The sequence below is a fragment of the Carassius auratus genome, chromosome 35 (genome assembly GCF_003368295.1).
Source record: "Carassius auratus strain Wakin chromosome 35, ASM336829v1, whole genome shotgun sequence".
NCBI classification, from domain to species: Eukaryota; Metazoa; Chordata; class Actinopteri; order Cypriniformes; family Cyprinidae; genus Carassius; species Carassius auratus.
The window spans coordinates 18,882,109-18,896,412 of NC_039277.1; the positions used below are offsets into that span (position 1 = coordinate 18,882,109).

Genomic DNA, 14,304 nt, shown 5'->3' on the forward strand with positions numbered 1-14,304 from the left:
TTGTTCAACGCTGTCCAAATCATTATTGCAGGTAGTATTATTAGCATTGTTGTTATTTTTATGAAAATTAATATAAAGTAAAATATATAACTGATATCAAATAAAATTAAATATACACAATTTAATAATAATAAAATACGAATAATGATGAGAATTACAAATTAGTCTTATTTTATTTCAGTTAAATACAATAACAAACTATAGTTGTATACAAATAAATAAATAGTGCTGTCAAACAATTAATCATGATAATTATTTTTTGAAAGAAAAGTTTTTGTTGCATAGTATGTGTGTGTAGTGTCTATATTATGTATATATATACATACACAAACATGCATGTATATATTATAGAAAAATATGTTGTTTATATATTAAATATATTTATTTATAACATAAATTATATGAATATAAATATAGACATGTAAAAACATGTTTTCAAAATGTATTCTGTATGTATGTGTATTTATATTTACATAAATAATATGCACAGAACACACTATTTTGCACAAAAAAAACCAACTTTTATTTTGGATGCGATTAATTATGATTAATCGCGCAAAAAAAAAATGTATATGCACAGAACACATATATTTAGCAAAAAAAAAAAATGTTTATTTTGGATGTGATTAATCACAATTGATCGCGATTATGTTTTTTTTTATATACACAGAACACACATATATTTTGCCAAAAAAAAAAAAACTTTATTTTGGATGCAATTAATTACGATTAATCGCGATTAATTTTTTTTGGGGGGGGGATATAAATAGAACACACATTTATTTTGCAAAAAAATATATATTTTGGATACGATTAATCTTGATTAATTTTTTTTAAATATACACACAACACACATATATATTTTGCAAAAAAACTTTTATTTTGGATGCAATTAATCGTTTAACATCACAAAAACAAATACAGTAGCACTGTCAGTATTTTGGAGCTTCAGTAACGCGATACTTCTGTAATACAGGTAAACCATGCAATCCTAGTTTAATAATGATATTAAAATAACATTGCCATAGCTTAAACGTGTTATTTTGTGTGTATTTGTTAAAATGCATCCTGACGACTCTTATGTTCTTAGGATGTCCGGACGCAGAACACAGCAGCTGCAGAAACCCGTTCAGTGTTTTCCAAGGATGCATGCGTCTCATCCGGACGGACGGCGCTTTAGTGGATCTCATCCGGGTGCAGCAGATGTTGTTTGGGAATTTTAGTGATCTACAGATGGACATGTGTGGGATCGTCGACAGGTAAGCAATTACACTTTTATGTGAACTCACAAAACGTTCTGCTTTCCATTTTCTTCCTTGCTAAATATAAGCGTTTGGCTTGATTACCTAAATACAGAGATTAATTAGCCGGAGAAATTACGCTGAAAACGTATTCGCTAAAAGACGCAGACGATGAGCCTCGGGGAGAACCTGCCCTCGTTTAAATATTTATCCATCTGATCAATCGCAATGAATCAATTTCAGCTTCGTTATAAATGCAACTTTTGTTCACAGTTTAGTTCAGATAGACAAACAGCTTGGACAGCTGGGGTTTCTAAAGTTTCTGCTTATTTGTTTATTTAAATGTTTTTTTGCGTCACTGTTTATGATACAAATTATAACTCAGATTGTGCAGCTTGTTAAGGAGAGTTGTTTTTAAATTAATTTCTTTTAATTTAAAATTATTATTTTTTTAATTAAAAAAAATATATTTTTTAAATAATTGTACAATATTACTTTTGTGATTTAATTGAGATATTATTTTTAATTAAAAAATAAATAAAAAATTATGAATTAAAAATACTAAGTCAATTTAAAAAAATAAGTGTGTAATTTCTGTGGCACTAACAATACTTATTGTTGAACAATATAATGTATCTATATCATCAGCCAACACTGTAGATTTTTTAAAAGTAGTATTATGTGTTAAATAAGAAAAAAAAAGGAAATGAGCATGAACAATTAAATATTTAGTTTCTAATATTGGATATTTAATTATGCATGCTCCTTTCTCATATTTTTACACTTAAATCACCTTTGTTATCATTAAAAGCTCATTGTGCAAAAGTTAATTTTTTAATAATTTATTTACACAGGTAAATGTAATTATTTTAACAATATATGTATTTTTTTTTAACATGTAAACAAATGTTTAACAAAAATCAGTCTTTGTACATTATATATTTTTTTTTATTAATCGTTTAAGTATATTGACTGAAGTTGTTTTTTTCTTTTAAAGCATACGGCAATTAAATTACCTTTTAAAAATAAATGTTAAATGCACAATGGAAATGGAAAGTGCTTTACATAAAACATAAAAAATACAATAATAAAAAATAACTATAATGGAAATAATTTAATAAGGGAATAAAATAATAATACACACATACTTTGGTACAATGCAAAAATTGTTTAGAAATTTCTATATGAATTTGACACAGCTTGTACTGTTTGTAACTGAGATGAATTTACTGAAATTATTATTTTATAGAATATAATTGTTTATTTTAATTTGGCAAGGCTGTCTGTAGATTTTGGCGTTATGTCGTGCTTCTGTTCTGCCAAGTATAACAACGAGTGCCAATAATCTCAAAATGGCCAAATATTGGCCCGCTGTAACTAGTATACAGTGTGTTTACTGTACACACATTATGCAATCTTTCTAGTCTGCCAAAGATGAGAAATTCTTACACAAAACTGGATTAAAATAACAAAATGGGCGTATTGACTGGCTGCCCTGACTCGTTTATCATTGCACACTGTTTGAATGAGGACTAGGCTGTGTTTAGCGTATTCTGCAGGATTCATTGTGAACGTGTTCTCTGTGCTGTTGACCTGTGTGTTTCATGTCAGGGAAAGCTTGCTTCATTTAGCTTGATGCAGAAATGGATTCCTTTGGCTTTGACACTGCAGCAAATCTCCTGAAGACGAGGCTCTTTTCGTGACAGTGCAATTTCTTTCTTCTGTGTTTGACGCTAAATGCACTGCTGGAGCCGAGCTATTGAACGTGAAGGAGACACACTTACTTCTCAAGTGAATATTGTCTTCTCTGACTCTCGATGCGGATGTAGATGTGTTGTCTCTGAAAGTCTCTGGGTTCTGGGTCACGCTCTCGTCTGTCACACTTGTTCATCACACTGAAGACTTCTGGGATTGCTGTTTATTTGTTTGTTTAAACGACTCATTGTATGTGTGTGTGTGTGTGTGTTGTTTGAGTTAGTGATCATTCTGCATCATTTGTGGCATGAACAATATCCCATATAGACCGCTTTCTATTTTTTTATTATTTTGAAAAATATAAAAAAAATTTTTTTTATTAAAAACGTTTATATAAATAAAAAAATGATGTAATATATGTATAATAAATTCAACAAATGTAAACATTTAATGAAATGTGTTACTTGCCATTTCTTTGTGATAAGACATTTCTGGCAATTTTTTCAGTGTACATTATAATGTTATATTTTAAGTGTTTTTCGTCCCGTGTGGACAATTGTGTCGAATTTTATTCCTAGTTTTTATTCATTTTTATTTAGAAATATTTAGACTATCTGATATACACAGTACAGACCAAAAGTTTGGAAACATTACTATTTTTAATGTTTTTGAAAGAAGTTTCTTCTGCTCATCAAGCCTGCATTTATTTGATCAAAAATACAGAAAAAACAGTAATATTGTGAAATATTATTACAACTTAAAATAATAGTTTTCTATTTGAATATACTTAAAAAAATAATTTATTCCTGTGATGCAAAGCTGAATTTCCAGCATCATTCCTCCAGCCTTCAGTGTCACATGTAACATCAGTCGATCACATGATCATTTAGAAATCATTCTAATATTCTGATTTATTATGAGTGTTGGAAACAGTTCTGCTGTCGAATATATTTGATCAATAAAAGGTTAAAAAGAACTGCATTTATAAAAAAAAAAAAAAAAATTCTAATAATATATTTTCTTTACTATCACTTTTTATCAATTTAACACATCCTTGCTGAATAAAAGTATTGATTTTATTTTAAAAAAAAGAAAAAAAAATACTGACCCCAAATAACTGACCAGTAGTGTATATTGTTATTACAAAATATTTATATTTTAAAAACAAAGCTTCTTTTTTTTCTACTTTTTATTCATCAAAGTATCCTAAAAAAGTATCACATGTTCTGAAAAAATATTAAGCAGCAGAACTGTTTCCAACTTTTATAATGAATCATCATATTAGAATGATTTCTAAAGGATCAGTTGGTAATGTCTATGAACACTTAACACACACTGATCTCATTGCATTCTGTTGTACATTTTATTCTCAGAAACTAGTATCTACTGCAGTTTTCCGTATGGATCTGACCAGAGGAAGTTGTTTTGTTATGCAATGACACGGGAGGAGTGTTGTGTGATGTACTGCTCACTTTGACTAAAGCGCTGAGTCTGTGTTATTGTAACGGTGAATAATGGACAGAATACACTACACTTTTTCACCCAATCTGGACTCGCACTCCTCCTCAACTCACTGAAATACAGCTGCTGTGTGGAGGATCGTTCTATAAGTCCCGCCCATCGCTTTAAAGAGCCAATCAGAGTATTGAAGTGAGGGTTTTCCAACAGAAGCATGTGAGGCCTGTTTTTATTCTGTCACTTTAAATAGTGCATAGCTACACAAGGAAACAAAACAAAGAGGTAATGAGTGTGAAGCGCTGCTGTTTATCATGCACACCGTTGAGTCGCATCCATTCAAATCCTCTCACTGCAGTAAAAGAGCATCATGCCCACAGATCCTGTGTTTTGTGTTAATGCAAAGCTGTCTCGTTGTTTCAGCAAATACAGCACTGCATGGGTTTCACTCATCATCCACCGGTCCTGCACTAATTCTGTTTTTGCATTGAAAGAAATGACCTGCATCAGTTTTTTGGTCTGTGGTTTGAAAGAGCTACAGATGTGAATTTTCTCAACAGTTTAAGCAGATGCTGAATGCGGCGAAGCAGTTCTGTGTCATGAGAATTTACTGTTAATTAAGTCTTTGTAATTCCTTTCATTACAAACATGATTCCTTTGGATGCTAATGAGTCTTATTCACTAAAGTCAGCGATATTTGCCTGGTGCAGTTAACAAAGTGCTTTTAGCAGCCACCTAAAGCAAGACTTAGAATTTCATTTAATGTTTTATGCACTGTGTGTTGATCATGGCTGCGCTAATTCATGAAACAATAATCAAATGATGTTGAAAAGCATTAAAGCAAGCTGTATATCCACACATGCAGTGGAATTCATTATGCTTTATGCATTTTAAGGAGCTGGTAAGGTGTCTGGATCACTGCTGTACAGTCACAGTAAAATATGTTCAGAACTGATTCACACGATGGGAAATTATTTTGGGTTTGTTTCAGTATGATTCACTGAAAAATGAACATTTGCTGAAAATGTACTCGCCCTCAGTTCATCCAAGATGTAGGTGAGTTAGTTTTTTCATCAAATTTGGAGAAATCTAGCCATTGCATCAGTGTCTCATCAATGGATGCTTTGCAGTGAATGGGTGCCGTCAGAATGAGAGTCCAAACAGCTGCTAAAAACATCACAAGTAATCCACAACACATCTAACCATTGCTTCCAGCAAACATACGAGTCTGTAATCCATAATAACACTTGAAAACCACCAATGAAAAAGTGTTCTGGTCTGAATCAGGAGAGAAATCTGCACAGATCAAGCAGCGTTTAAAAGCTATAAATGGTGTGGATTATTGTGATGTTTTTATCAGCTGTTTGGACTCTCATTCTGACGGCACCCAAGTGATGCAGTGCTAAATTTCCCCAAGTCTGATAATAATCAGCAAGTTTACATTTTTAGGAAAACTATTCCTTAAAAATAGCATACTGTCGATGTTGAGGAGTTGTTTTCTGCTGGTGAGGTCAGCTGAAGGGTGCATTATTGGCCTGGCTTCTGTCCGTCCTAATTTCCTCTGCTTGACCTTTGACCCCCAGGTTGGAGCTGCGAGTCACACATCAAGGGGTGGAGTTGGAGTTGTTTCCTCTGCACCTGCTGCACTTGTCTTTCAGGAGGTGACTTCAGCTCTGCGGGCCGCCGTTGGTTGTCACCTCTCTGTGATTAGGGTCACCACGCGTGACCTTTGGCTGCCGTTGTGGAGCTCTGAGTATCGGTGAAGGGATGGGAAGGGCAGCGTAGGGCTCGTGTGTTTCGACGCCGTCAAGCTTCTGCTCAGAGCTCGCTGTCCTCACACACATTCTGCTTGAATAGATTTATTTTCTGTTCTGTCCTGCAGCAGAGGCGGTTTCTGTCTGAAGGAGTTTTTATGTTTGATTTTATTGTTCACGAGGCAAGCGCAGCATTGAAATTCATCTGATTTTCTTCACCACGAAACATGCTGACTCCTTTTCAAACTATGCTCCCTGCATCATTTTTGCTATTTAAGACGTTTTAGAAGTCTTGTCATTTCGGGAAATAGTTAAATTCTGTTACATTTATAGAATGTTTGTGATTCGAAATGTAACTGTACAGTGATGATGTCACAGTACCCATTTGAATTCCATCTGGACTTGTTTCGTGCATGTTTTTGTATTCTGCCTGAGAAAACCAATCACAGTTCAGTATGCAAATTACTGGATTGTGATTGGTGTTCTCTCTCACAGAACGCAGACTTCTTGAGTTAAACTGATTACCTTTAAGTGTCTAACTTACACTACTAGCTCTGTTTTGTCTGGTTGAGACAGAATGTGGTTTTCCAGTGAAATCTTGCTCCTGTTTCTCATATTTCCATGCCGTCTCCAGTTTCACAGTAGATGTGTCCTTCAGGCTGAGATGCTTGTGGAATATCATATTCCCAGATGTCAACCCGTATTCATTAGCCGAGACCTCTTTTCTTAAAAAAAAACATCTGTCCGAGTTTATTTAAAGTCAACATGGATCAAAATTTGACCCTGTTTATTTATTTTTTTTGCTGTTCTTATTGAGAAAGATTCATCACTGCACTTTAATCTAAAAATAATGTTCGTCTTCATAATCTTTCATGAAAATTTAATAGCTTGCTCTAACACATTTTGTTTGTGCACTTGTTTCTCTCCTAAGCATTATAGAGAAGTAGTAAAATCATCATGTAAAATGTTTTGCACTGCACAAAACCTTGACAGACATTACACTACCATTCAGAAAGAAATGAATTCTCTTATTCAGTGAGGATGCATTGAATTGATCAAAAGTGTCAGTAAAGACATGTATGATGTTAACAGTCGATTTCTATTTCAAATAAATAATGTGTAGCAAGGTTTCACCAAAAAAAGACAGAAATATTTCTTTATCAGTGTATTTCTGAAGATCATGTGACACTGAAGACTGGAGGAATGATGCTGAAAATTCAGCTTTGCGTCACAGGAATAAATTATGTTTTAGAATATATTCACATAGAAACCATTTATTTTGAGTTGTAATAATATTTCACAGTTTTTCAGCTTTTACTGTATTTCTCATCAAATAAATGCAGCTTTGGTGAGCAGAAGAGACAATACTTCTTTTGTTTATGATTGATGTATATTCATCTCTGATTGTCTAGAGTAAACACAAGTGTTTGGCATGTCGTTCTTGGGTTTATTCTTTCTGCGTGTGTCTCGTTCTGTCTCTGTGTGTGTCGGTCTGATCATTACTCGCGGTGACAGATTACAGGAGAACAGAGGAGTCCGGCTGTGAAGCGGCTCTGTGTGAAGCAGACCGCTGACGTTCACTTGTGTCCCTTGCAACGGGCCTAAAAATCTCTGATGGGATCCGAGCCAACAAAGAGACACGGCTCTCAACATGCTATCAGCGTACATGAACCAAAAAGCGTGGTTTCATTTTTTTCCCCCATGGTTTGAAGTGTCGTTTTGAACGGAATGAAAGACACACTCGATCCTGCTCCGATTATAAAGCTACAAAGCGTGAAACCGGAGCAGAAAGTGTATCTATCCTGACCACAGAAAGCACAAAGAGCATTTGAACAGATCCTCTTAGACCATCATTGTGGCCACAAATGGAAATCTGGTGAAAGATGTCAACTGTAAAGTGAGTGCTGGTAACACAAGCATGCAAATCCTCCCGTGAGAGTCAGGAGAGGCTGGGAATTGTTTTTCGGCTCAGGCAAGGACATTGTGAGATGACTAGAAAGGATTCACTTTACAAAGGGAAATTGGAAGGTGTTTCGTGGTCAAAGCGGCTGCTTTGAATCCCTCGGTTAACCTTGCTTTGCTCTCAGCAAAACTTTATAGCTTCTAAATCAAGGCATTGTGGCATAAATTATTATTAGTGGTGTTTGCTAAGTCAATCTTGAGGTTAATGGTGTGATGAAACCTCTAACACAAAGTATTAAAGTTCAGCGTGTGTGTCCTGCAGAGTTTGTGTCCTCAAATCAGGTGTTTTTATTTCACTAGCTATTATTTCAGATGTGTTAGTCGAGGGTTTTTGCACCAAAAAAACATGTTAGATTTTGTAAACCGTGCAGAATCTGCAAAATGCTAATAATTACTTTAAAGCTTTATAGTTTAATTAATGGCTTTTCAGGGCAGTGCTACATAAAAAAGCAACATGCAATTTTTATGATTCCTCGTGTTTTTTTATTTATTATTAATAGTTTGCAGATTCTGTGAAGTGTGTGTGAACTAATGACTAAGTGAAAATGTTCATGCATATTTTTTCACCCTCCCTCGGAATTAAACGGGTGTTTTATTCCTTTATATTTTAGACCTTACAGTGGCAAACAGTTATATGTAGAAATACATCACTCAATTAAAAAAAAAATCACTTTTTTTAGTTAACAGTTTGCATGAGTTTGCAAACCAATTGCATGAGTGTTTTGATCTAATTCTATGCTTATTTTGTGACATTTTTGTTATCTACTAATTCTGAAGTGATGGTTTGTGTGACCCAAATTTAAGTCATTGTTTGATTAATTAATATTTGATATTGATTTGCATGCTTCAAAACACAATGATGGTCATTTCAAGTCTAATGTGTCCTGTTGCACATTATTTGACTTTGACTTTTTATCTCACAATTTAAAAATAAAAGTCTGAATTGTTTGCTATAAACGCAAAATTGAGACTAAAAGGTGGAAAGAAGCGTGTGATTTACATGCAACTGTCATACTGTCAGAATTCCTCCTATATGTCACTAAAAGTGCACTGTTAAAAGTCACTGTTTCCCGCTCCAGGATCAGATAAAGCCCACAGCGAGGTTTTCAAACTGTCTACAAAGGCTGCATGTGTAATGCCAAATGATTGCACTTCTCTGTATCTGATTGTCCTTGAGATCAAACATCAGATATGATTTTCCATGTCCTGTTTTTTTTCTTACTTTACCAGATGCTCCCCGAGTCGCTGTGAACACGGAGGGAGGTGCTCGCAGTCGTGGAGCACGTTTCACTGCAACTGTTCTTCCACGGGCTACAGCGGAGCGACCTGCCACAGCTGTAAGAACGCTTCTGAAATACAGACCACTTCCTGCACACACTTCAAACACTTCCTGTGCACTGATTCCTTCCACACTCAGAGTCAGGGACAGATCAGGAGACAAATGCAGAGACACTAGTGCTAAACTTGATAAACCTTGGTTACAGTGACAATAATTTCTCAATTTATGGAATACAAAATCAACGCTCATCAGCCTTTGGATTTTGACATTTTGAATAAAATAACAACATTAATATTTATTATGCTTATTCATGTTCACATAGCTCTACTGAATAGCATTCATTAGTATTTCATTTAGTTTGCATGAAGAAATCTTGATATATTTACGTTTACTTAATATTTCCATAAATTCTATTCTATTCCAGGGTTTAGCATTTACTTTTTTTTTCCCAAGGAGCATAATTTAGGAGCAATAATTTAGGAGTTAACAAGCACAACTTTTAATAATTTTAATAATTTAAATTTTAATAATGCATTAGTAAATGTTGGAATTAAAATTTGTATTAACATCTAATAAATGCTGTAGAAGTGTTACCCTCAGACTAACAGGACAGTATTTGATGTTAGAAATAACAAGGAACAAATTTAGAAGCACATTACAAAATATTATTTTCAATGTTAAAACTCCTCAGTTTTCTCAGTAAGCCTAGATGTTGATAAGCCTTTTTAAAAACATTATCTGAATGCTTGCCAAATGATAATTGGGAGTCAATCTCTGTACCTAAGTATTTCAAAGATCCCATCCATTCAACATCTCAACATTAACTAACAAAGGTTCACAGAGTGCTCATATGTTGTATGTTGCCCCATAACACATTTATTTAGTTTTACTAATGTTAAGCTGCAGATAACTCTCCTCTGTTAAAATGTAATAAAATTAACAAAACAGATGTAAGTATCTAATGACTGAATATCCTTTACACATCCCACCAGTGCAATTTCATTTGGATATTTTATAAGCGTCAAATTTTCAGTATCACAGATCGTTTTATTTACATAAATAGAAAATATAATTGGTGATAAAACGCACCCTTGAGGAACGCCAGTATTTAAAATCACGTTCTCTGACTTTTTCTCATTTACTAATACATGCAAAAAAACTATTAATGCATAAGGGTTTGGTGTACCTCTCCAACCTCCTTAAAATAATGATTGTGTTCACAGTATTAAAAGCGGAGGAACAATCCATAAATAAAATCCAAACCCACAATATGCCACATCAAAGTAATTTCCAACCTTATCCATCAGAGTGAAGATGGCATCTTCAACTACACGCCCAACTCTGTAAGCAAACTGCAAGGGATCCAATTTCCCAATCATTGCTTGAAAGAGTTGCTGACAAACTACTCTCTCCATTCACTTACAAAGCACAGATGTTAAAGCCACTGGTCTGTAGTATATAAGGTCCTTAGCATGTTCTTTTTTTGGTAGTGGAACATAATAATAATTAAAAAAAAAAAAAACATTACAATCAAACATTCCCTCAACACCTTATCATTTAATTTAAAATAAAATGTATGCATTTAGTAGACACTTTTATCCAAATTGCATTCAGGCTAACGGTTTTTACCTAGCATGTGTTCCCTGGGATTCGAACCCCCAACCTTGCGCTTGCTAACGCAATTCTCTACCACTTAAGCTACAGGAGCTTTATTCTATCAGGCCCTGTTGTCTTTTTGGGTTTAATTCGTAATAAAACCTTTTCCACAGTCTTTTCCTCTGTTATTATAGGGGGAAATACCGGATGCCCTAAGGGAGTCCATTTCTCCTCAGAATTTGTATTAAAACGAGCATAAAACTGATGCAATTCAGTAGCAAAACAGGTAGAATCAGAACACTGAATATTATGTTGCTTCTGATTCCTCCCCATCATACTATATACTTATCCCAGAACATCAAAGAAAATTGAATTCCAAATGATATGAGGCCTGTAAGGAAACAATATAAAACATGACGCAAGGTCAGGCGCTCATTAGCGGCAGTTTTACACCCTTATGGATTTACAGTCCTCGGTGACGTGAAAAGGCCCATTTTTTGTGCCGTAAAAGAGTGTGGAACAGATTTGGGCTGAAAAGAAGCACTCATCGCTCAAATGTTTAATAGTGGCAGCATTTAAGACGTTCACACTTGAGCTGTTTTAAAGGGTGAGCATTATTGAGAGGGACTTTATAGAGCGGCCACATAATTAGATCTCAAATAAAGCTGCTGTCAGCCAGAGGAGCGTTTGAGGTTTAAAAATGAAAAGACAGTTTTACAACAGTACAGTATAGTGTAATATATCTGCACTTTCACTGATTTGTATATATTTGTTATGGATATTATGTGTTTTAGATGTTAACCAAATAGAGACTGAATTGAATGTACAGTAATGCTGCTCAGACATAAATATAGATTTATTTATTTATTTATTTTGCTTTCAGGGGAAATAATTAACCAAAACTGCTGTTTAAAAATAAATTTATAAAAATTACATTATATATTTGAGCTTCACTCATATGAAATATGAAACAGAATGCATATAGATTGTAAATATTTTCCTTGAAAGGGAAACCTAAATATCATTTATATATATATATATATATAATATGCAATATATAATATATGCATGTAGTGAGTGTATATTGATTAATTTGTATAAATTTTAATTGCTTTTCTGGGCTTGCGATCAAGTTATTATAAAGCTTTATTAGTTCTCAAATCTGTCCATAAAAATCATTCTCTTCTATCTCATGTGTGTGAAATCTGAAACAGATTGCATATAGATTGTAATTATTTTCCTTGAAAGTGAAACCTAAAGTAATCCATATCCTCGCTAAGTACCTTAATATATAGTTAACTTCCCCTTTATGTGTTGCATCATGAATTCAGAGCTACGAAACAGATGCAGATGGTCATAATTAAAGCTGCTTCGTTTGCCTGAGCGCTTGCAAAATTGATGGCAGCACACTTCAGATGAAACACTAATTCATTTTATAAAACTCAAATAGACTGGGAGGTTTAATTTTACAAATATGCCATGCAAAATTAAGTGGACAATATATGGTTCTCGTAATTGAGATTTGAATGCAGTGCTTGCGTGATATTACAAAATATATTGTGTTAAAATGGCTGAAAATGAATGTGAGCCAAAAAGAGAAATAGTTGCAGTAAATTCAAACTCCAGTTTAACACAATTAGAACATATAATGTGATCAGTGGCATAATGAAGTGAGTTAAAAAAACCTTGTCAACATCCTGCCTTCACAGTCGCTTCACACTAATTACATTTCTGTTAAAAGTTCAAAACAGCACTTTTCATTTAGTTGAGCTTATACTAAAATAACTAAAACAGAAATGGAAATAAAGATGAATCAAAACGGTATAGACCTATGAAAAATGAACAACAATGACATAAATATGCACCAAAAAAAATAAAATATATATGGATTAGTGTTAATACAATAATATATGTATACTAAATATTTTAGGGTAATAAAATTGTACATACTGCAGTTTTTCCTTTGTACTGTTGTTTTGTCATATACAGTAAATTATTAGTTTATTGTAAATGTGTGCATTAATATTTTAGTTTTGATGCTATTATCCTAATTATTTTGTGCCAGATAAATACTGCTCTTTTAAAGTGAATTATTTGATCAAGTAATTACATGATTCAATGCAAACCAATACAGGCAAACCATTCTGATAAATGTTTACATTTTATGTGTCCATAACGAAACCATTTCTGATTACTTGAAAGAAAACATCCTGAGTACCTTTTTGTTTATTTATTTTTGTTTACTTGATTGCATTTCATCTATTTGCGTATGTAAATTTAGATTACATTGCATATATTTTTAAAGGCTGTTTTCTCAAAATGAGTTTTTTCTCCACTTCAGCAGCACTAATATACACCAAAACTTACAGTTTTTATATTCTGAAGGTTTTTACTGTGGGGTTTATATATCATGTGCCTGTTTTTATTTTTCCACTTCATCGATTTGTGACTGTAGATTTTAATTACAATAGATATCTTTAAATGCTGGTTTCTCAAAAAAGCACTAATATACACCAAAACTTAGTTTTATTCATATATTCTGAAGGTTTTTACAATGGGGTTTGTTCATATATCATTTCCCTTTTTTTATTTTTGCACTTCATTTGTGACTGTAGATTTCAATAACTAAAGGCAGTTTTCTCAAAATGAGTTTTTTTTCTCCACTTCAGCAGCACTAATATACACCAAAACTTACAGTTTTATTAATAGCTATATTCTGAAGGTTTTTACTGTGAGGTTTTTTCATATATCATTTGCCTGTTTTTATTTTTGCACTTCATCGATTTGTGACTGCAGATTTCAATTACAATAGATATCTTTAAAGGCTGTTTTCTCAAAATGAGTTTTTTTCTCCACTTCAGCAGCATTTATATACACCAAAACTTAGTTATATTAATATCTATATTCTGAAGGTTTTTTACTGTGGGGTTTGTTGAGGTATTAATTGCCTGGTTTTATTTTTCCACTTCATCGATTTGTGTCTGTAGATTTCAATTACTAAAGGCTGTTTTCTCAAAATGAGTTTTTTCTCCACTTTTAGCAGCATTTATATACACCAAAACTTACAGTTATATTAATATCTATATTCTGAAGTTTTTTACTGTGGGGTTTGTTCATGTATCATTTGCCTGTTTTTATTTTTGCACTTCATTGATTTGTGTCTGTAGATTACAATAACTAAAGGCAGATTTCTCAAAATTAGTTTTTTTTTTCCCACTTCAGCAGCACTAATATACACCAAAACTTACAGTTTTATTAATATCTATATTCTGAAGGTTTTTAGTGTGGGGTTTGTTTATATATCATTCACCTGTCCTGTTTT

General features: G+C 33.2%; 1 protein-coding gene across 3 annotated transcripts in view; it reads left to right on the top strand.

Moving 5' to 3' along the window:
* LOC113054755 (contactin-associated protein-like 4) overlaps window positions 1–14,304 on the top strand; it is a 95,820-nt gene that overhangs the window by 46,959 nt on the left and 34,557 nt on the right. For all 3 annotated transcript variants that reach the window (XM_026220533.1, XM_026220531.1, XM_026220532.1), the window contains 2 exons: window positions 1,091–1,259; window positions 9,338–9,444. In XM_026220533.1, coding sequence (XP_026076318.1) covers window positions 1,091–1,259; window positions 9,338–9,444 — 276 coding nt within the window. The remainder of the gene's footprint in view (window positions 1–1,090; window positions 1,260–9,337; window positions 9,445–14,304) is intronic.